We start from the raw sequence: 21,838 nt of genomic DNA, 5'->3' as shown, positions 1-21,838 counted from the left end.
TACAGTGGTGCTGGGGGCCAGCGCAATGCCATCCATAGTTGCTATTTCATCAGATAGTGAGTTTCTAAGGTGTTTAGGCCCAAATACTACAACTTCAGTTTTGTCTGAATTTAGTAACAAAAAGTTGCATCATCCATCCAGGTCTTTATGTTCTTGAGACATGCTTGGAGCTTGGATGGGGTCTAAAATACAGGTTGAGGATTTTGATGAAGATTATTTAAATTAGTTGGTGAAGGTAGACAGGAGAAAATCTGTCTAAAAATACAACAGGTTTAATATCTATTTATGTGGTTCCTGTATTTGAAAATAAATCAGTACCCACTGAGGGCAGTAGGTGATGAATTCTGTCTCTAGTATTAGTAATAGTAGTAGTAATAGTATTAGTAATAGCAGTAATAGTAAGAATTTTATCATTTAGGAAACTCATGAAGTCGTTACTACTGAGGGTTAAGGAAATACATGGTTCAGTACATTATGAACTGGAATTATGACTGTCTGTCAGCCTGGCTACAGTGCTGAAGAGAAACCTGGGATTGTTCTTATTTTCCTCTATTAGTGAAGAGTAATTCCAAATAGGTGAAACACCATTTCCTTTCAAGTTTTCGCAAAGTTTGCTTTAATTTGTGGCTTTCGGGGGATACCAAGGAGCTAACCTCTTCTGTTGGGTTGTCTTCTTCTTTAGGGGGGAATAGAGCAAGGGTCATATGCAATGAACCTGAAGCACTATCAACCAGATGATCATTTTGAGAAGGTCTAATCTAATCGCAGCAGTCCACTGTTGTAGTGAGACATGGCACTGATTAAAAGCTGATGAGATCACACCCTTAAATTTAGCTATAGCACTATCAGGCATCTGGTATAGGAATTAAAAATTATATAAATGATGGCCCATTAAAAGAGGATTCTGTGAAGAGACTATTAAGTGTTCAGTTTCAATGTCATATGTCAGAACAAGGTCGAGAGTGTGGTTAAAACAGTGCGTAGGTCCGTGAACACTCTGATGGAAGCCAACTGAGTCTAACAATGGGATAAACGCAGCACATAGCTCATTATCAACATCCACATAAACATTAAAGTCACCTGGGGGACATGCCAAAAAAGAAAACACTTCAAACTGAACTGTGTTTCTAAAGGACATTGGCTTCAATGTGGCGGTTTTGCTGACCAACCTGTCGGAGCACATGCCCCATGACACCCGGCTGCAGACCTTCCTGGAGCTGGCGGAGAGCGTCCTCAACTACTTCCAACCCTACCTGGGCCGGATCGAGATCATGGGCAGCGCCAAGCGCATCGAGAGGGTCTACTTTGAGATAAGCGAGTCCAGTCGAACACAGTGGGAGAAACCTCAGGTACATTATGAGTTAATTAACATAAAATATGTTACTTCAAAGACGCCCCACTTGATTTGATTACACTGTTCAGTACAGATTCCCAATTTCCTCCTCGTACCTGTTTTCAGTTATTTACCTTCTGCCCAGGTCAAAGAATCCAAGCGTCAGTTCATCTTTGATGTGGTGAATGAAGGAGGGGAGAAGGAGAAGATGGAGCTGTTTGTGAATTTCTGCGAGGACACCATCTTTGAAATGCAGCTGGCGGCTCAGATGTCTGATGCCGGTGAGCGATCGGCAGTCAAAGAGGAGAGTGAGCGGGAGAAGCCAGACGAGGAGAACCCTGAGATGGGCTTCTTCTCTGTTACCACTGTCCGCATGGCATTGTTAGCTCTGCGATACAACGTCATGCTGCTCATCAAGGTGAGAGCACACATAGCATCGAACACAGCTCACAGTCAAGAAGAAGTGTGTGGGTGGAGCACTTTAAAGGAACATTTTAGAAAAAAAATACGCTTATGTGCCGAGAATATAAGATAATTATACTCTCGTGTCTCTGTGTGTTCAGGATCTGGTCAGAAATGCTGCACAAAAGTGCTGGGTATATGAATAAACTGTCATTCATCAAGAAATATGTATGATCATTAGTGAGCTTTAGAGGTGTTGTTGGGTTCTTTGATGTTTGTTTCTTTGTGTCTACCTGCTTCCAGTCTTTATGCTAAGCTATGCTAACTGTTTCCTGACTCCAGCTCTGGACTAAACACACATGAGACTGATGCTCGTCTACTTACCTCCCTCTTTAAAAAAAAGCTAATAAGCACATACTCCAAAACTTGGTTATCAACTTGGTTATTTCTTAATAATATTCTGAATCCTAACTTCTAGTAAATTTAAATGCAAGAGGATATATTATTTTTTCAGGAATACAGTATAGACAGACTTCTGACTGATAGAATGGTATAATTATACTACCTATATGCTGTTGTAAGACCAGTAACATGGGGCCTTGACTTTTATTATTGTAGTTTATTCATTAAATGTAACATCCTGATTTGCAGTGCAGCTAACAGACAAAGCAACAACGTTCATGTAAAGCACTACTCTGCAGAAGCTAGCTTTTATGCAGGCACTTTAGTGATGGCTACAATAATTACAGTACATTTGCATTATATTACAGCACAGTAACTTCAAGGAGAAGTTATATACTCTATATTTGCAGCATTTTTCCAAACTTTGAGCATTAATCAGTCAGCTGAGGTGTAGGTTGTTTGTGTAATGTGACTGCTGATGCTGTTTGATTGGTTGCGTGACCATGTGTAGATGTTGGCCATTGAACAGTCCTTGTTATTACTGTCTTCAGGTGCTGTCCATGAAGAGTTTGAAGAAGCAGATGAAGAGGATAAAGAACATGACAGTGAAGGACATGGTGACCACCCTGTTGTCCTTTTACTGGTCAGTGTTGCTCGGCCTCCTCCATGTGGCGTTCAGTGTGGCCCGAGGATTTTGCCGAATCTTCTACAACACCTTCATGGGAGGCAATCTGGTGGAGGGGGCCAAGACCATAAAGGTTAATTTTGCCTTATTTGAAAAGAATAGAGCAGTGTAAATATGGATCATTCAGAGGAACTAAATACATTCAGAGTTGTTCCTAAATCCATAAACTGCCTCCATCCCCAGGTGTCAGAGCTGCTGGCCAACATGCCTGATCCCACCCAGGACGAAGTGAGGGGTGAAGGGGAGGACAGAGAGAAGAGACCCTCTGACCGCAGCTCCCCAAAGGAAGACCTGGCTGACCTCGCGGTCAACACCAGTGAGACTGAGCTGCTGTCAGACATCTTTGGCCTAGACTTAAGAAGAGAGGGGGGCCAGTATAAGATCACCCCACATAACCCCAACGCCAGCCTGACTGAACTGCTGAACTCCCCGGTACCTTCCCCAACCCCACCCACTGCTCCCCCACCTGAGCTCAGACAGAGGCATCAGGTGAGTTTATGGGTTTTTTTTTTTTTTTTTTGGGGGGGGGGGGTGGCTTAATAGTGTCTTTTTTTTTCCTTATTACTTTCTTTCTGTCCAATCTTTTTAAATTTAGTCCGTCTTTGAATAATTGTTAAATCAAGGATCAATCGTTTAGGTCTGGTCTCTAGAAACCATCAAAGTCCATCACTTATGTGCTCAACTGTACAAAGTAAATCTCTATCTTAGAAGGCAAACAAGACGTAAGTCTACAGGTATTCTAGCAGCTCTGTGAGGCTGTACCTGGGCAACGTGGTGCTTTGGCAAATGCTAATGTGAGCATGCTAACAGGCTGATGTTGGTATAACGTGTAATGTTTACCATGTTCACCATCTCATTTTAGTGTGTTAGCATGCTAATATTTGCTAACTGGCTCCAAACACGAAGTACAGCTAATGATGGCACTAGAATAAAAGTCAGGGAATCATGAATGAGATGCAGTTGATCCTGAGGGACGCAGGAATGTCAAAACCAACTTGCACAGCAATCCATCCAGTAGTTCAGTCTGGACCAAAGTGATGGACTGACCAACAGACTGACATTTACTAACAGTCATTGCTATGCTAAATAAAGGAACAATCAAATTTAAAATTTGGAGAAAAAAAACACCATAAGTAATTATTTACTAAGAGTTGGTCACAAATACATCTGCTTCTTTAGGACTGTGTGTGGTTTAATCTGATTTGTCATTAAACAAGTCAATCAAACGTTGCTAAATCCTGATTCGTCCGTGGGTATGTGACATCTCGTTTTTTGAACTTTTAAGTCCAGTTAAAACAAGTGAGAATACACAGATATAAAAGAGATACAGAAATGATTCTAACTTCAGCAGAAAACTGTATATACTTGTAACATTGTAATATAACACTTGCCTTCACATTGGCTTGTTAGTCTGAAAGTGCTTTCTGTTTCAGTCGAAGTCGTCTTCTTCAGACGAGAAGGAAGCAACAGCCGAGACAGAATATGAACCTGAGAAAACATCAGAGTATGTGCACATTATTTGCTATATAATGCAATTCCTTTGACTGGCAGCTTGATGTTATAGCATCAGAGTGTGTAACAGCTGCCAGACCATTCAGGTCGCCCACCAACATCTAAAAATACAGTGAAATGACTGAAGCAGTATTGTAGTGTTAGCTGTGTGAGAGTGTGAGCTGTTTTGTGATTTCAGGGGTGGACATGTTGAGAAACAGGAGAAACAACAGAAGAATGAGAAGATGAAGCCAAAAGTGAGAAGGCATCACACCTCCAAGTCTGATGAACCTGATCTGCAGGAGTCTGCCTTCTTGAAGAAAATCATAGCTTACCAGAGGAAACTGCTGGTACAGGAAACTTTTCTGTCCTTTTGTTTCAGCGGTGCTGGTCAACTCTCCGTGTCAACTCTCAGCATTTTCTGGTCCTACTGTGAACATTTTCACACAGTTTCAACAAATGCTGGGTACAGGCAATCTGGACAATGAAAGTGTGATATAATGCAGTTATCCAAAGGAAAGGGGGCAACCATCACTGAAGATTAGGTTGATGTTTTCATGTGATGACACGAGTGATGATGTGGACAGCACATATTGAAATAGCTGATTTACTGAAGAGCTGCTCTGCCTGTAGCATCCAGAAAAACACCAGTGGCTTTTCTTTCTGTCTCCCCTGCAGAACTACTTTGCCAGGAACTTCTACAACATGAGGATGCTGGCGCTGTTTGTCGCCTTTGCAATCAACTTCATCCTCCTATTCTATAAGGTAAATATTATCATGCATTAGTACTTTTGGTAAGAAATGGAAACGTTAGTTTATCACAGACCTTCCTTTCTTGCACCACGTGAGAGGCCAGTAATAGCATATTCAGACCAACAAGCACTGCAGTAAGACGTCAGTGTGCTGCTACAGGATAAAGGTAGAAAATGAAATATAACGCTGGTTTAATCTCCTTTAATGTGTGAATATACAACACTCAAACCCTCGTTTTTCTCCTTTGTGTCAGTATTTACAAGGTAAACAGTGAAAATACACTACCTGTGTGGCACCAAACAGTACACAGATACTATTAGGGCCTTGCTGGTGAGCATGGTGGAGCTTTTAGCAGCTGAAAATCCAGATATTTCCCTCAGGATCTGGTGGAGACCAAACCAGAGCTAAACAAGAGTGAATATTGGATTGTTTGTGTGAACAGAAACATGACTCCATGTGAATGCTAATGTTGCTCTCTATGTCTTAAGATAATATGCAAATGTTGTAGGTACAGCTTGCCCTGCTGCCTCCAAGTGGCCAAAAATATGTATTGCAATGAACTCAAGCTCGAACTGTGTTAAACTGTATTCGACAACTGATAAATTGTCCCTACCAGGTTTCTACATCGTCATCTGTGGTCGAGGAAAGGGAAGTGGCGTACACCAGCAGCCAACCAGACAGCAGCATTCAGTGGGATCCACTGGCGGGTGAAGCAATGGAGACGAAGGAGGAGGTGATGGATGAGGCTGGGGAGCCCCCGAAGCCCGTCACAGTCCGTTTTGTTCTGGAGGAGAGCAGCGGATACATGGAGCCCATGTTACGGATCCTGGCCATCCTGCACACTGTCATCTCCTTCTTCTGCATCATCGGATACTACTGTCTCAAGGCGGGACACTTATTATTGATCTATAACATCTATAACAGTCAAACAGCAACAAATTATTTGCTAATACAGTCTGTCAATCAATTCAACGATTTGAGTTTTTTTTTAAAAAAATTTCGCTCCATCTTGTTTGTGTGTGTGTGTGTGTGTGTGTGTGTGTGTGTGTGTGATGTAGGTGCCACTGGTGATCTTTAAGCGTGAGAAGGAGGTGGCCAGGAAGCTGGAATTTGATGGCCTTTACATCACAGAACAACCATCTGAAGATGACATCAAAGGGCAGTGGGACAGACTGGTGATCAATACACAGTGAGTAGAGCCTGTGTGTGGAAGAGTGTGTATATACTGGATGCTTGTGGTTTGTGTTATATACGCTGCAGCATCTTTTGAATAGACGAATACTCTTGAAAAACCAGAGGAAGAACATGAGACTGTAGTTTGGGAAGACCTACTTTTTTATAATAATGCACTTTTGTAGGTGATGTGATTCATGAGCCTTTTTGTCCTCTGATTTTCAGATCCTTCCCCAACAACTACTGGGATAAGTTTGTGAAGAGGAAGGTAGGTGTCACTGCTGGGGGGGTCTGGGGCTTTATTCACAAAGGATCTTATCTTACAACCACAAGTCTTCCCAAGTGGCACCAAAGGTTCCTGACAACTAAACAATTTCCTCTTAGGAGCTATTCACAACTTTTATTCATAAAAAAGTACAACTCCTAAGCTAAGAGAAGGGGCTGGGTTCACCCTCAATGCTTTGATGGAACCTCTTTCAGACTTCTGAGGTACTTTTAGTGTTAAAATGATCAGCATACAGTACGTTTAGTGAACTACGCTTAGACCTTAGTGCTAAAGTAAAGACTGGCATGGCCTTATTTTTAGGAGATATTCCAAAGTCAGCCAGTTCAAAGCAAGGTTGAGCCTCAGGATGTTCTGTGAATGCAGCCCCAGATAATGTCCCACAAACACTCAGCAGTCATATCAATCATAGTCAGTCACATTTTAAGTCTGTGTGAATCCTGAAAGAAAGAACAGTTTTATTTATCATGGTTTGATTCATTCAGTCTCTCTTTAGGTCAACATGGCTTAGCTGCTATGAATTCAGATTTTAGGAGACGTTTTTTATATTCTAATAAATGATTATATTTAGGTTGGTTTTAGACTACAGGAGTTAGAGGATTCAGACCAGTTTTGACAGACAAACTCAAATGTTAGACAATTAAATGAAAGATAAATCAGGTTTACCCTCCTGGTAACTGAGCCTGTCGGTGGCTATAGTAAAACACAGTGAATGTACTGGGAGCTGTAACTTCTGGCTGCACCTGTCCAGGCGTCGCTCAAGTTTAATTTAAAAAATGCATTTTTTTGTAAGTCATTGGAGATGTTGTTCCACTGGAAATGATTCCTTCATGGAATCCTGCTGTTCCTCAGGTGATGGATAAATATGGAGAGTTCTACGGCCATGACCGCATCAGTGAGCTGCTGGGAATGGACAAGGCTGCTCTGGACTTCAGTGATGCTCACAAAAAGAGAAAGCCCAGGAGAGACAGCTCGCTGGCTGCTGTGTGAGTCTCCCCCCTCTTTTCTTCCCTCAGTCATTTGATTATTTTCTGAACACATTAAGCTGGATTTATTGGATTTACCGTGTTTGGGTGTGGCATTAATATATCCAGCTTCTTGAATCACTGACGTCATTAAACAAAAGTTTAGAAAAGGCAGGAAAAACAACAAATTTCTCCCGGCTCACACACCGGCCATATTTGAATTTCTTCTTCCAAATCAGTGTACCCACCTGCCACAATATGAACAGGCAGAATACCAGCTGTAACCTGACAACAGAACCTTTTTCATTTGACTCTTATGAATAATTCCCTACTGGCTGATCTGTACACACATGATCTTCCTCTCTGACCCTTCTCTCCCTCTGTTACCAGGCTGAACTCCATTGATGTCAAGTACCAGATCTGGAAGCTGGGGGTTGTATTCACTGACAATGTAAGTATGTGCAAGCACAGTCATGTCTGGCTCCATCCTGTGGAGTCACTCCACAATGTCCACTTCACAAATGACAGTTTTTATTTAAGAATTTAAATATTACCATAATGTCATTTCAGAGGTTTTCATTAATAAAAATGAAGTTATTAAGTTTTAAAATAAAGGTATGACTACTAATACATTAGTGTATGTGGGCTTTGGTCTCCTCCCTCATAGTTCAAATGATCCCGTGAGGACGCTGTTTGTGGATAATTATGCAATATTAAACTGTGGCTTAATTTGCGATCCATGCAGACATTTTTCTGATGTCTCATTCAAGTTGACCACACTATCAGGATTACACAATGTTCTTCAGATGTCACTGCAGTTCCCTCACACTCACTTACTGAATAAGATTTCAGCTGTTACTGATGTCGTTTTTAGCAGATATGGGTATGTGAGCATATTTTGAAAATGATGTATTTATTATCATCATGTAATCATTTTGCACAAAGAACATCCTGGAAAATCTTATTTTAAGAAAAAATATTTGAAGAAACATGAAGTCAACCAAGTGTACAGAAATGAAATAAATATCTTAGCAATGAACGACTTCCTGCTGTTTTGGCCTCATTGTTTGTGATTTATGAGACGTTTTGGTCCAGCTGACGTCTAATTCTGAGATCATTTCCAGTTTTTATGAGCTGATAGACTAACCTGCACCAGTGTTGAAAACCCATGTAAATGTAGCCACAAACTGGGCATTAGTATCATATACTATATATCTAATAGTCACTTCAATGATCAGCCTCTCTGTCTCTCTGTCCCTCCCTGCAGTCCTTCCTGTATCTGGCCTGGTACATGACCATGTCCATCCTGGGTCACTATAACAACTTCTTCTTTGCTGCACATCTGCTCGACATCGCCATGGGCTTCAAGACACTGCGAACCATTTTGTCCTCAGTCACACACAATGGCAAACAGGTAAGCAGCTCCGTACTCAGCTACAGCATATTCAACATAGAACAGCTGCCTGACCTCAAACACCTACCTTGTCTTTTCTCCTGCCTTCCAGCTGGTGTTAACCGTCGGCCTGTTAGCAGTGGTGGTGTACCTCTACACAGTAGTGGCCTTCAACTTCTTCAGGAAGTTCTACAACAAGGGTGAAGATGGAGAACTGCCAGACATGAAGTGCGACGACATGTTGACGGTGAGTATTGCTTTGAGGTGATATAGTGCAGTCGGCCATATTGTGCCTTACTGGATTGGCAAATACAGTTGACTTGGGTATAACGGCTCAAAGCAGCATCTTAGCGTTGTGGCACGACTTTCTCGGCCAGTGTTAACTGTGAGTATAATGGCAACATAGATGCTGTTTCGAATAGTAAATAGCAGTTAGATGTATGGACCTGGGCAACACCTCTGTTGTATGAAGGGATGTGGGGGCTGCACTAGTGACAGCCAGTAGTGTTAATGGTAAAGCACTGCGATGTGGACCAAACGCAAGACAGCCAGCTGAGACTGACGTTTTTAGTGAGGAAATAATCTGAAGCTAAACTCGACACATTGCTCTTGTTAAAATAGATATTTTTTCTTTTGGTCATCTGCATGTTTGAGTGTTGTTTAATATTAAGACCATGATTCAAGCTGCTGCTGAGTAGCTGCTGCTGAGTATTTGGGCAGTGGCTCACTGTTGTTCTGGCTGATAATGTCAGCAAAGCCTGTCTCATTGAAAGGAGGAAGTACCCTGTGGAGCCCGTCAGTAAAGAGGAAACAGCACCATGTATGGACAGAGAGTCATGGGTCAGAGCTTTTAGTCTGACAGTGTTCACCCTCAGGCTCTTTCTGAGGTCCAGCTGAGCTGCTCAAAGATTACCCAGACTTTTCTTGTTAGTTTCTCTTCTCGGCATCTGTTGGCTTTTTAGGAATAGCAACAGTTTGCGTGACAATAAGGAAGATTAATTTTATCTACGACCTGGGGTGTTTATCATGATGCAAGTTCAACTTCAGGCTCTCTTTGGGAGCTGTATCTGACTTCATGAAGCCTGATCCAGGTTAATGGGATCTGGAAACTACTTTCATTATGCCAGAGTGGGTTATACAGTGTGCAGCATAAGCTTCCCTTATGATTTATCCTGCTTAAGGGTGAACCTGCTTTGTGATACAGGAATGTGATACTGCAGTTTAGCGTTAGCCTAGCTGTTATCCCGCTAATCTCACTTCATGGTACAGTGATAGTAGATGTATTGTGGCATTTACATTCACACAAAGTTGTAATGCAGGTTAGCATAACAGGTATAATCAGGTAGGAAGTGCAGCCATGTGTCATGCAAGTCAAATATATGTGAATGTCTTTTCAGTGATGGAGGGGGGAAACAGGTAAAGACAGAATGAATTACAGCTGTGATGAGGCTGTTCACTGCTGCCAAGCCATCTGAAAGAAATACTATATAAGGGCTCTATGGTGTGTGTTTTCTGGGGGTGGGAGAGGGCCTTCTGTCACCCGGAAATTTCAGGACACACACACTTTAATCCCCTATAGTCAACCACCCATAGCATTCCATAGAGCTCTTCTGTTTCCTATTAAGGGGCTGGGTGGCAGCTCTGCCTGGTATACAGAAAGGTGACAGAGGCTTAGTGGGATGGAGGGATGGACTGATGAAGGGTCACTGCCCCAGGGAGGTTTTTCCTCTTTCCTCTCCTCCCTTTATGTGAATAAATCCCTTACAATAACACAGACAGAAGGAGGAGAGGATCTGAACTGATCTCTCCTTTTCTGTTCACTTGTTCCTCACTTAGCCCCGTTTTCTTCCCTCTCCCTCCTTTTGCTCAGCACTCTGCGTGATGTTCCCTCTTCATACATGACATGTCTGTTCAAGACAAACACCACCCTCCACTCACAGCACACTGACTCATTTTCTCTCTTTGAACTGGATTTAAGGTGGTTATCTTTTCTGTGCTTTGATATGTGAGAGTCATACTGCAAATACGATCATATACAATCATGTCTTGTGTTGACAAAGTGGTGAACCTCACCCCATCCCTGCTTGTGATATCAATCAACCTGTTTACCTGTGGAATGATCCAAACAGATGTTTTTGAAGCAGTCCATAACTTTCCCAGTATTTTGTTTTGTGACCATATTTCACATTTGGTCAGATGCTGAATTGGTGACACTAATCTTTGGTTTCCACCTTGAAACTGTGGTGACTGTATAGATCTTCTGTGCTGCCAGGTCAAGATGTGAAGCATCCATGTTTTACAGTCTGTAGCTTCTGTGCATCAACATTCATTCATTCAATTTATTTATTCATATCTGAAGCATTGTAGTCACCACAAGCTCATTGGTTCTGCTGATACTGAGCTTCAGGTGATTGTTGTTGCTCCATGTGATGAAGCTCTCTATCAGTCCATTATCACATACTGTTTTATTTATGTGTTACACGGCGTCCCAACTGTTTTGGAATCAGGGTTGTATATTCAAGTGATTCATTTTTGACCTTTTAACATCACAAGTTTCTTCAAATTAATGCTTGTTAAAAGACAAATCTATTAGAAATCTTATTTTGCTATTGCTTTATTTATTTATTTATTTTATTTTTTTTACTAAAGCTAATTTTTTGTCACCCTGACCTGCATCTTAATTGTTAGTGTACAAACATCTGCACATTTTATTGCAATATTTCAGTGAAGCTGCTGTAAATTCAGTCAGTCTGAGTTGCAATATTCAAAACTTGTCCCCATTTCATATCCAACACATTAAATTTCTTCTGTTTTTCTCTTCTCCCTCCCTCCTCCTCTGTGTCTCTCTTCCTGTCTCCCAGTGCTACATGTTCCACATGTATGTGGGTGTGAGAGCAGGTGGAGGGATTGGTGACCAGATTGAGGACCCAGCGGGTGATGAGTATGAGATCTATCGCATCATCTTTGACATCACCTTCTTCTTCTTTGTCATTGTAATCCTCCTGGCCATCATCCAGGGTGAGAAATCACACACACACACACACACACACACACACACACACACACAGACACACACACAGGCTTTTGTGTATAGGATGTTCTTACATCAGGAAGGTCCTGCCAGGAAGATGGTCCTTTTTTTTAGATAAGAGATGTTGAAAGATGTGCAGTAAGCCAGTCTGGGGACTGTTAGTTATGGCTGTTCAATCAGAATCCTTTTTAGTTTGTTGGAAGTGTGATATTAATTTTTGTTTGAGAAAATTAGGGTGTGAAGTTTGCAAAAATGAGCTGCCTGAGAGCGAGTAACATTAACACCAAGATATTTGAACACTGATTGGCTTATGTGGAAAGTCAAGTTTGACTGCTGGAGCTGTGAAGCAATCATATTAATGGTAAAACATTAAATTTCCTGAAGATTCAGCTCATAATCAGAAAATTCATCTAAAATTCAAACTACTGTCGTAACTACTGGGTTTGTAACATAAAGTAGCAGGTCGTCTGCATATAGAGATACCCAAGTGAAAGACACCCTCTTGAATGGCAAAACAGGCTCATATAGACCTATAAAAGGTCCATTACATAAAACAAAAGACTTGCGGTCTTCAGGTGGTTGCGGTCCAGTTACTTATCCTGACTTGAACACTGACACTGTGGGCCAGGGCTTTAATATCTGCACCATCTGTTGTCTGAACATTCTAGGGTTGATCATCGATGCTTTTGGAGAGTTGAGGGACCAGCAGGAACAAGTGAAAGAAGACATGGAGGTAAAAAGACAGACACACACCCTGCTACTTAAAACAACACAGTATTACACAGCACATGAGTGACAGGTCAAATTGGAAAATCTATGGAATATGCACTAGTTTTGTTACAGCGCCCAAAAGCACACCCCGAATCTCCAAATTACCATGTGGACGATTACATGTTCATAGATTTACATGACATCCAGATGCAGTCTGCCATTTAATACCAAATAGGGGCCAAAAGTTCATAGTCCAGGAAATGCTTTGTGTGATAACACTTCCATGTTTCTCTTCCAGACCAAATGTTTTATCTGTGGAATAGGCAACGACTACTTTGACACAGTGCCACATGGCTTTGAAACGCACACGCTACAGGAGCACAACTTAGCCAACTACCTGTGAGTACATCTGGTGTTTGTGTGTGTTTGTATGTAACTAACATGGTGCCAGATCGTGTTGTGTTATATAATGATATAAAAGGATTCTTCAAAATTATGAGCAGGTACAGGGGAGCTTTTTCATCATCGTGTAGATGCTATATCTGTCGTATGCAGTACACCTGAATGGAAGACTCAACAAGCGCTGGGCTCTCATTGGTCTTTGCTTCTGAGTTGTAACAACTGGGACTTTTTTGAGTGGTTAGACCCAACAGTAGTGTGGCTGTTTGAGGCCCCTGTAGTCAGTGAACGCAGCATTATAAAAACACAGAAATCAGTGATTCTTTCAGGTCTAGTTTTCCTTTAGTTTAGAATTACCATTTGTGCTTAGTATTATATTTAATGTTAGGATGTGTTTCATGGGGATGATGCACCATAAATCTATATTTTGTGTAATTCTTGTTTTGCCCAAATCATGAGAAAAGCCTGTGATACCACCAGCTTCAGACCCTTGAGCTCTGTGTTGATAGTACGACTCAGAAGTAGTAAGGGTTAAATTTTTATTGAACATTCGGCACAACTGGTGTGTCTTTGCATGCGGGTGTGTGATGTGTGATAATGTGTCAGTGGATATGTGTTTTTCAGAAATGTGTTCGTATGTGTGTTTCAGATTCTTTGTGATGTATCTCATCAACAAAGATGAAACAGAGCACACAGGCCAGGTAAAGCAGCTCATTTCTCTTTGTAGACAATATATAAAAACACATTACCATGATGTTGTGATGCGGTTAGTGCAGCTCTGCTTCAGACTTTCCTCCAGTGATTCTCATTGTTGCTGGTGACTACCTGCATCGCTGAAGCCTCAGTATGCTTCAAACAAAGTGCTTGTTGGCTCTTCTAATAGCAACTGAAACCCCAAACACACCGACAGTCAGCACTCACTGTGCAGTGTTTGGCACACGGTGTCTGGAGATGTGAAGGTGGACAGGGTTTGAACTTCTCTGTCAACATATCCGTTTTCATTCTTCTCTCAACGACTTCATCACTTTTTCCTGTTTAATAAGTAACCCTACTTGCAAGAATCCTCACATGTCATCCCTCTATACGATAGCAGGCTGTTCACCTGGCCTTTCAAACCAGTAGCAACACTTCTGCCTCAGACGTGGTCGTACCACATAGTTTGTTTGAAGCATACCGATGCCTTTAGTGGGTCAGTGTTTGAAGCTTTGTGCTGTTTTTGCTAACCCTGGTAGTGCACAATGTAGATGAGTCAAATAGACTGTAAATAAGTCATGTTGAATGTAAGCCCTGCCTACCTCCTCCCATCTGTTTGTCCTACAGGAGTCTTATGTATGGAAGATGTACCAGGAGCGCTGCTGGGAGTTCTTCCCTGCTGGTGACTGTTTCCGGAAACAGTACGAGGATCAGCTCAACTGATCTCCTCCTGGAGCAACAGACTCTTCCCTTTCATACTGTAACGTGTTCAAGACCCTCTACAGCCATCTTCCCTCTGCTTATCCCTCAAACCTTTCTTACTGCTCCCTAAGGAGTGCCCGTTCTACCAAAGGACGGGTTCTACGCTCAGCTCCGCTCCCCAGCCCAGGAGGAACTACGTGTCCATCCTCTTCTATAAGCCCAACCCTAAGCCTTCCTCCCAGCTCTTCCTCATCCACACCGTTAACGCGCCAGCTCTGCCCCGACTTCCAGCACACTTTGTTTGGAATGCTTCTAAGACTTTGTACATAGAAATATCAGATTATATGCTGTAAAGTATGTGACTGGTGGCACCTCAAGGTTTTTGGCTCAGATGATGACTTCTTTGCTTCATCTTATTCTACATTCACAGTAACAAGCAAAAAATCCAGAGGAATAATGGAGCAAGGGAAAAGGAAAGGACCCAAAGATGGACAGAGGAGAGAGGAAGAGAGAATTCCTCCTGAGAGACTTTCAGGACAATGATGGATAAAGAAGGAGCAGACATTAGTATGATGATGTTTACGACTTTTCATGTGTACAATGCACGTTGCATGTCAGTATAGGGGGTGGACACACAAAAGAAACACCTCTGCAACCCTGCTGTAATCCAACTCAACAGCTCTGCAATAAATCTGACCTTTGAGAAGCTTACATGGTCAGCTTTTGTTAAGACTGTCAAAGAGGTGAGGTTAAACTCTAAGGTAACTGTAAGACTTTTTGGTTAGTGGAAGCCTACGTGTCCAGTGGGAAGACATAAGGTGCGTCAACATGAAAATCGAATCAAACACACCACCAAACTACAGTCTCCACAATTACCACAGAGTTGAATCAACACCGCAGTATCGCCGACAATGAAATCTGAACATCCTGATTTTTAAAGAGGGCTGCTGTCCTGGATTGAACTGAAGTAAAGTTTACAGATGTTAGAACTGTGTCCATGCTGCGTACATGCCAACACTGTGTGTGAAGGGCTCCTTAACTAAGTGTTCACATTGCTTGCAACATGATCAACAGTCCATTTCGTTCCAGTGGAGCTGAGTCTGGACGTCAACAAGTCATAATCCTCCGTCAGCTTGCAAGTTATCTAAATCTGTTCTTTCTTTCTTAAAACCACAGAAATAAATAAATGTCCCCGGAACTATGCTTGCAAAATGGTTGAATCCATCATTGGCATCTTTGTTTTTTCTCTCTCTTTTATTTGATCTTGTGCCCCGGCAGCAGCAGCATGGCCTTATGATAGAGACGTCTGTCTGTCTGTCCAACACTCTGGTCCAGATCAATGTATGTGGACAAATACTGATCAGATTTCCGTGGAATTGAGCACATTCATACTTCTTGTTAACTTCACTAACCATGTGACCTGAGGTTACTGTCCAGACAAACGTTACATTTTTAGCCCCACTACTTGTCAAGGCTCTAAGAATAGGTAAATAGTCAGCATGTTTGTTCTGTCCAACAGTATTGTGGTGTGTAAGAAGCATCACAGTCTCTAGGTGTCACTAGTGGGGCTTTAGACGTTCTTTTTTCAATTAATGCTAATTAATTATGGCTTGCTCAGTGCGTATTTAATTAAATGATGTAGTTTTATGAAAAGCAATACCAAAGCAGCAAAAAAGTGATTTATCTGTTTAAAAGTTAAAAGTTTATAGCTGCAGACAAAGTTAGTGCATGCTTGTCAGCTAAGATAAATAATCAGACAGACTGGAGCAACCCATCCTGCATCCTGTTTCCTGCACTGGGAATGCACAGCAAGGGCAGGCTGAAGACACGTGGTCAATGTATGGACGAAGGTGGACGGAGAGTAGACGGGAGGATACAGTGCCTTACTAAGCCAGTGGTGAGCTATGCAAGCTGGAGGAGGCGAGGGAAGCCAGAGAGCTCCTCACAAATACTGTGTAAAGACCGAGGGTAACACCTAGAGCTGGGTGACGCTGTTTATGCCAGGTGTGGGAACTATACGAAAGTAGAAAGAGATGGAAGACGGAAGGAGCTTGCTTTATAGTTTTATGCAGTGCAAACAGGGGTGTCACAATTTAAAATAAATGTACGGTTCAATATGATTTCATCAGTTCTGTTTGATCATACAGTACTGTCAGATGATCTTATTGTCTTCTGGGTTCTGGGCTGTCAGACTTTGAAATGACAGCAGCAGATGAGGTCACACTTCTTCTTGACAGAAAATTGAGTGAGGGTGTTCAACAGTAGATAAGAGTACAGTGCTGTGCCGCTTGTCAAGTGCAGGTGGCTTCTTCTTTGTAACAAGGCGTTCCATTCTTTTGGCTCTATATACACACAACTGCACTCTTTTTTGTTTTTCCTTCATTGGGTCCACCTGGGTAACACTAATGCTGTCTAACACAACAGTTCTGAAATAAAGCCTCCCTTCATGAAGGATCTAATGTTCAGTTTTTGGTGAAAGTGATTCAGCTGTGTGATCATTCTGGATGTAATTTGAAGTGCTGTTGAACTGCATTGTTGTAGCGAGGTGTTGATGATATTTAATCTACCATCATTGATGTAAATGAGGTGGACAAAATATTAGCAGCACCTCTCAGTACAAACTAACAATAGCCTACAGCAGGATTCATTGCAGTCGTTTGATGGACTGCCTTAGTTTCAGCTTGGTGGACCTACAGTGTGTGTGGCTGTACTTGTTTAGTCTACTGCAGAACAAGCTGTGTGTGTGTGTGTGTGTGTGTGTGTGTGTGTGTGTGTGTGTGTGTGTGTGTGTGTGTGTGTGTGTGTGTGTGTGTGTGTGTGTGTGTGTGTGTGTGTGTGTGTGATGGCTGTTCCAACAGCATAAACTGTTACCATGATGCTTAACAGCATTCATCGTTTATGATGATGCCATACCACCGACTTTGTTTTAGTTCACTCTGCTGCAGACACACATCCTGTATACATTCTGTCTCGGGCAATATTTGAGTCAACATCGAGACAGAACTCCATGATCCATGTCAATATGTTGGATTGTGTGCTCAGTTTCTTCTACTTTGTATTTTAATTGTTACACCCCTCACTGCAAAGCAGAAAAAGTGACAGCAAAGTGAAGTGCAAACCTTCCACAGACACATTTCATGACTTCCGGACTTTGGACCTTGTAGGATGAATAAGCGTATCAGAAACAAAGCATCTATTTAAATTATAATTATTATTGCAGTTTATCGTTTATCTTCCTTTTTCGTTTTCCCACTGACTCATTCTGTTCTGATAGGAAGTGTGTGTTGATTGAATGAATGTGCAGAGCTGGCAAATGTTCAACAAACATGTCCTGGAAACATTTTCAAACACAGATTGTTTAACCGAGGCCTTTTTATTTTTTATTTTATTCCCTTGATGATCTTATGCAATACAGCTAACAGTTCATCTTTTTGTATAGACATTCTCCAAAAAATTCTACTCAGATAAAAAAAAATGCAATTGCATGTTTATTATGCGGGTTTAATGAACAAATATAACAAAAACCACAGAATCTATGTCACCCATTAATTGTTTAATAGGATTATTTAAGATGAATTAAGATTTCTGTAATATTGTATTTAAGTGTTGTGGGCTTCATTGTAACTCTTCAAGTCATCTGCCGCATCCCTTTGGGAAAAAGAAGAAAGTGGCTCCTGCTTTTCTCTCATTTAACCATCTCTGTTTAATATAATATGAGTCAAAGGTTTGTTTAGGTATCAATTGGTTTTAAGCTCAAGCAATAGCCCTTCAGGGAGTGTATGGGAAGTGACTGACCATTGTAAATTGCAAACAAAGGCAAAACAAATAAAGCTTGCTCAACTCTGTCTAGATTAAAATACAATTATTTATTGATTTATCTATTTATTTTATTAATTTACCTTAATAATGCTAAGGAAGTTGAACTGAGGTTAAATTAGTTTATCACTTAATCTTAAAGGTGCTATATATATATATATGTATATATATATATATATATATGTATATATATATATTTATATAGAGAGAGGCTCTTTGCACAAAACCAACATTACATCCATCCATGCAGGTTTGGCTGAACATTGCCAGTCACTCTATCAGCTTTCTAAACAGGCATAGCTCAGCACTTGGTTTGGTTTCTGTAAAACCAAAGTGACCATTAGTGAAGCATGTGAGAGGTGAACAGAGCTTCAAACTCAGAAATACATGAGTAGTGATGAATTAGGATGATGCTTCTTAACTCAGCAGCCTATGAATACCCTGAGTGTTATATATTATTATACCTAATATTAAACAAGTAAGCCATTATACAATATTCATATTAATAACTACAAATAAGATGTATAATATAACCATTAAATTGTGAAATAATCCAATACATTTTCAAAAATCAGCTCATTATGATGAAGTGTTATTTATTGAATCCTGGGGAAGAACCAGTTTTGTGATTGGCTGTCCACTCATTCTGACCAAAGCAACAGCCAATCACATAACTGGCTCTGCCTCATGTGTTCTGACTGAGCATGTCTTTGTGATGAAAACTAGAATCATGAATGAATTATTGGTAAGAACATTTTAAAATCGGATACAATTAATAATGGAATATCCACGATAAAAAAATATGTTTAAAGATGTTTTGAATTATTTCACAGTTTCAATGTTATGTATTTTGTCATTTCAGACTTTCTCACTCATTAAATAGTGAACATTTTGGGTTTCCGTAATAAGCTACAGTATGATGCAGTTAGTCATATAAGCTAGTTACCAATGTTTGATTGGCTGTGTGACAAATGTCAGCTCACGTAGCCAATAACACACATTTCTCACAGTGGGAGCAGTGCTCCCACTGTGAGAAAAAGGGAGGACATTCGATGGCATGGCGATGAAAGTTTATCTGTCAGTTCTCAGCTGAGTCAGTGTGCATGTGACATGATGTCTGCTGCTAAAGAGCCATCTTTCCCGATTGCACCTTTAATGTTGAGTGAGGATGCATGAGCAGTTTACATTTACCACTGATGTAGAAGTTTGATCACACAGTGGATGCTACAGTTGGAGGAAACTGTGTGGGTGTTGTGTCTCATTATACCATGCTGATGTCATACCTATTTTTATGGGGTTTTTTTTTATTATTTAAATACCACATCAGACTGAATAATGCCATCACTATGTGGTATTTGACTCATGCAAAAATAAATAAATATTTTCCATATTTACCACAGAGGGGCATGTTTAGTTTGTCCAGCAGTATTCCATCATGTAGACTTTTGAGTTGGCTGTTGCTACTTCTGAGAGGTAAATGTGTAAAGAGGGACTGAGTCTATGAGTGATGAATGGATTTGCATGATTTTGAAAATAAAACTTTTTATTTATTAACTTGTGAAGAGGAGAACGTTCTTAATTCATTCCTGTTTTGTGCTCGAACACACTGGCTGGACGTACACATACGAGTTTGATCAATTAATCTCTGACAATGTCTCAACAAATAAAAGCTTTAAAAAGCTAGGAGTTTTTGCAGGGCTGCTGTTTTGGATCACATTAAATGCAGGGCTCATTATTTGAACTCACTCACTCTCCGCCATGAAAATCTGGATAACTTTTTGGATTTAAAAACATTTGCAACACAAACACTGCAGTTTAGCAATTTACATTTTCCTTTTACTTATTTTGATCAACTTATGTATAATCAAACAATATTCAGCCTCTTTTATTGAAGGCCTTGTTAGCTGCAGAATGGACTTGCTGTAGCTGTGTAAACTGTGGTTAAATGCTAATGAATATCACTACAATATCTCTATTATTAGTCTTTATATCCATAAGTGGGCAGATCTGTGCCGTAAGCTGATAGAAACAGGTTGGTTGGTAACAGGTGATAGCATCATGATTGGGTATGAAAGGAGCATCCTGAAAAAGGCTCAGTGGTTCACAAGCCAGGATGGAGCGAGGTTCACCACTTTGTGAACACATGAATAAAGGAGATTACTACAAGAGCTCAGGAATGTTTTGTAAAATGCTGTAAAAAGCAAACAACTGCATTCTGTTTTTATTTACACAGCACACACACACACACACACACACACACACCTTTCCCATGTGGGCAGGGTTATATTAGAAAATAACTGGTTTATATGATGTGTTGTCCAACCACATCAGAAATCAAAAGTGTTGAATAGGATCTGTTTGAAAGAGATCTTCACTGCTCAACAAGTTTAGAAAGAGGTCAAAGAACAAATGGCATGATCTCACCTCCTTTTAACCTCACCAGAGCCACGCGCCACGGCTGCGCTCTGTCGCTGCTACTGTTTAATATCATACTAGAGCCGCTGGCTATCGCCATCAGAACTAATGCAGATATCAGAGGGGTGGAAGGAGGAGGGAAGGAGCATAAACTATTGTTACAATATTTTGATGCTGATAAAAGATCCATCTAGCTCAGTACCACACCTGATGAATACAATACAATCATACTCTAAATTGTCAGGATATAAAATTAACTGGACCAAGTCGGAAGCCATGCCTATATCTGGATTATGTAACTCCAACCTAGGGACAAACTTAGGCTTTGAATGGATACCCAAAGGGATGAATTACCTGGGAATTAAACTAAGTAATAAAGTTGAAGACATGCCCTCCTTGAATTTAGAACCACTACTGCAGAAAATTACAACCAACTTGGATAAATGGGGGAAACTGGGATTACATTATGGGGGAAGGTCAATGTGATAAAGATGGTGGTTTCACCACAACTTAATTATGTGCTTATGATGTTACCAGTAGCGGTATCTCCTCAGATCTTTAAACAGTATGATATAATAATTAAAGATTTTCTATGGGAAGGGAAAAGACCTAGAATTAAACTTAGCAAAATGTGTTTCCCGTGAGACAGAGGAGGCCTGGGACTGCTAGACCCGAGATTATATTATGTTTCCTTTGAAATGGCCAAATTAGCCAAACACTTAATTTAAGACTTGATTAGATTGGGCTACTACTGAAAATAAATTGTCATCCCCTTTCACTCCTATTTATTTATTATCTCAGTCATCTCATAATATGAGTAATCCCATTATGTCTCCCTCCAAAGAGATCTGGCTCAGAATACATAAAATGCACAAATTATTACATTACAGTCGTATTCTTCTCTATGGCATAACCCCATGATTAAGATTGGAAAAACATCAATATACTGGAAGACATGGCACATTAATGGGATATGTCATATTGCTGATCTATATGAGGGAGGTGTGTTTATGTCATTCTCTGACCTAAAAAAAAGTTAAATCTTCAGGGAAAAGAACATTTTTGGAGGTATTTACAGAGCAGAGACTGTATTACAACCAGGGCTCAGTATGAGGATGGAAACCACATCGTGGACTATTTCATGTTACCTGTGGAACACCACTGAGCCTCTACTATTTTATAGAACAACAA

General features: G+C 40.7%; 1 protein-coding gene across 1 annotated transcript in view; it reads left to right on the top strand.

The window, feature by feature from the left end:
- ryr2a (ryanodine receptor 2a (cardiac)) overlaps positions 1–14,437 on the top strand; it is a 112,069-nt gene extending 97,632 nt beyond the window's left edge. Inside the window, exons 98-116 of the mRNA XM_041963415.1 lie at positions 1,134–1,349; positions 1,479–1,751; positions 2,689–2,895; positions 3,006–3,311; positions 4,256–4,326; positions 4,513–4,663; positions 4,992–5,078; positions 5,683–5,952; positions 6,125–6,255; positions 6,465–6,507; positions 7,375–7,508; positions 7,878–7,938; positions 8,755–8,901; positions 8,993–9,127; positions 11,742–11,898; positions 12,580–12,644; positions 12,921–13,021; positions 13,671–13,722; positions 14,342–14,437. Coding sequence (XP_041819349.1) covers positions 1,134–1,349; positions 1,479–1,751; positions 2,689–2,895; positions 3,006–3,311; positions 4,256–4,326; positions 4,513–4,663; positions 4,992–5,078; positions 5,683–5,952; positions 6,125–6,255; positions 6,465–6,507; positions 7,375–7,508; positions 7,878–7,938; positions 8,755–8,901; positions 8,993–9,127; positions 11,742–11,898; positions 12,580–12,644; positions 12,921–13,021; positions 13,671–13,722; positions 14,342–14,437 — 2,703 coding nt within the window. The remainder of the gene's footprint in view (positions 1–1,133; positions 1,350–1,478; positions 1,752–2,688; positions 2,896–3,005; positions 3,312–4,255; positions 4,327–4,512; positions 4,664–4,991; positions 5,079–5,682; positions 5,953–6,124; positions 6,256–6,464; positions 6,508–7,374; positions 7,509–7,877; positions 7,939–8,754; positions 8,902–8,992; positions 9,128–11,741; positions 11,899–12,579; positions 12,645–12,920; positions 13,022–13,670; positions 13,723–14,341) is intronic.
- Positions 14,438–21,838: the final 7,401 nt, after the last annotated feature.

Source organism: Chelmon rostratus, chromosome 21, assembly GCF_017976325.1.
Source record: "Chelmon rostratus isolate fCheRos1 chromosome 21, fCheRos1.pri, whole genome shotgun sequence".
Lineage (NCBI taxonomy): Eukaryota > Metazoa > Chordata > Actinopteri > Chaetodontiformes > Chaetodontidae > Chelmon > Chelmon rostratus.
Note: the sequence above shows the minus strand (reverse complement) of the source record. Positions and strands in the feature narration are given on the sequence as shown.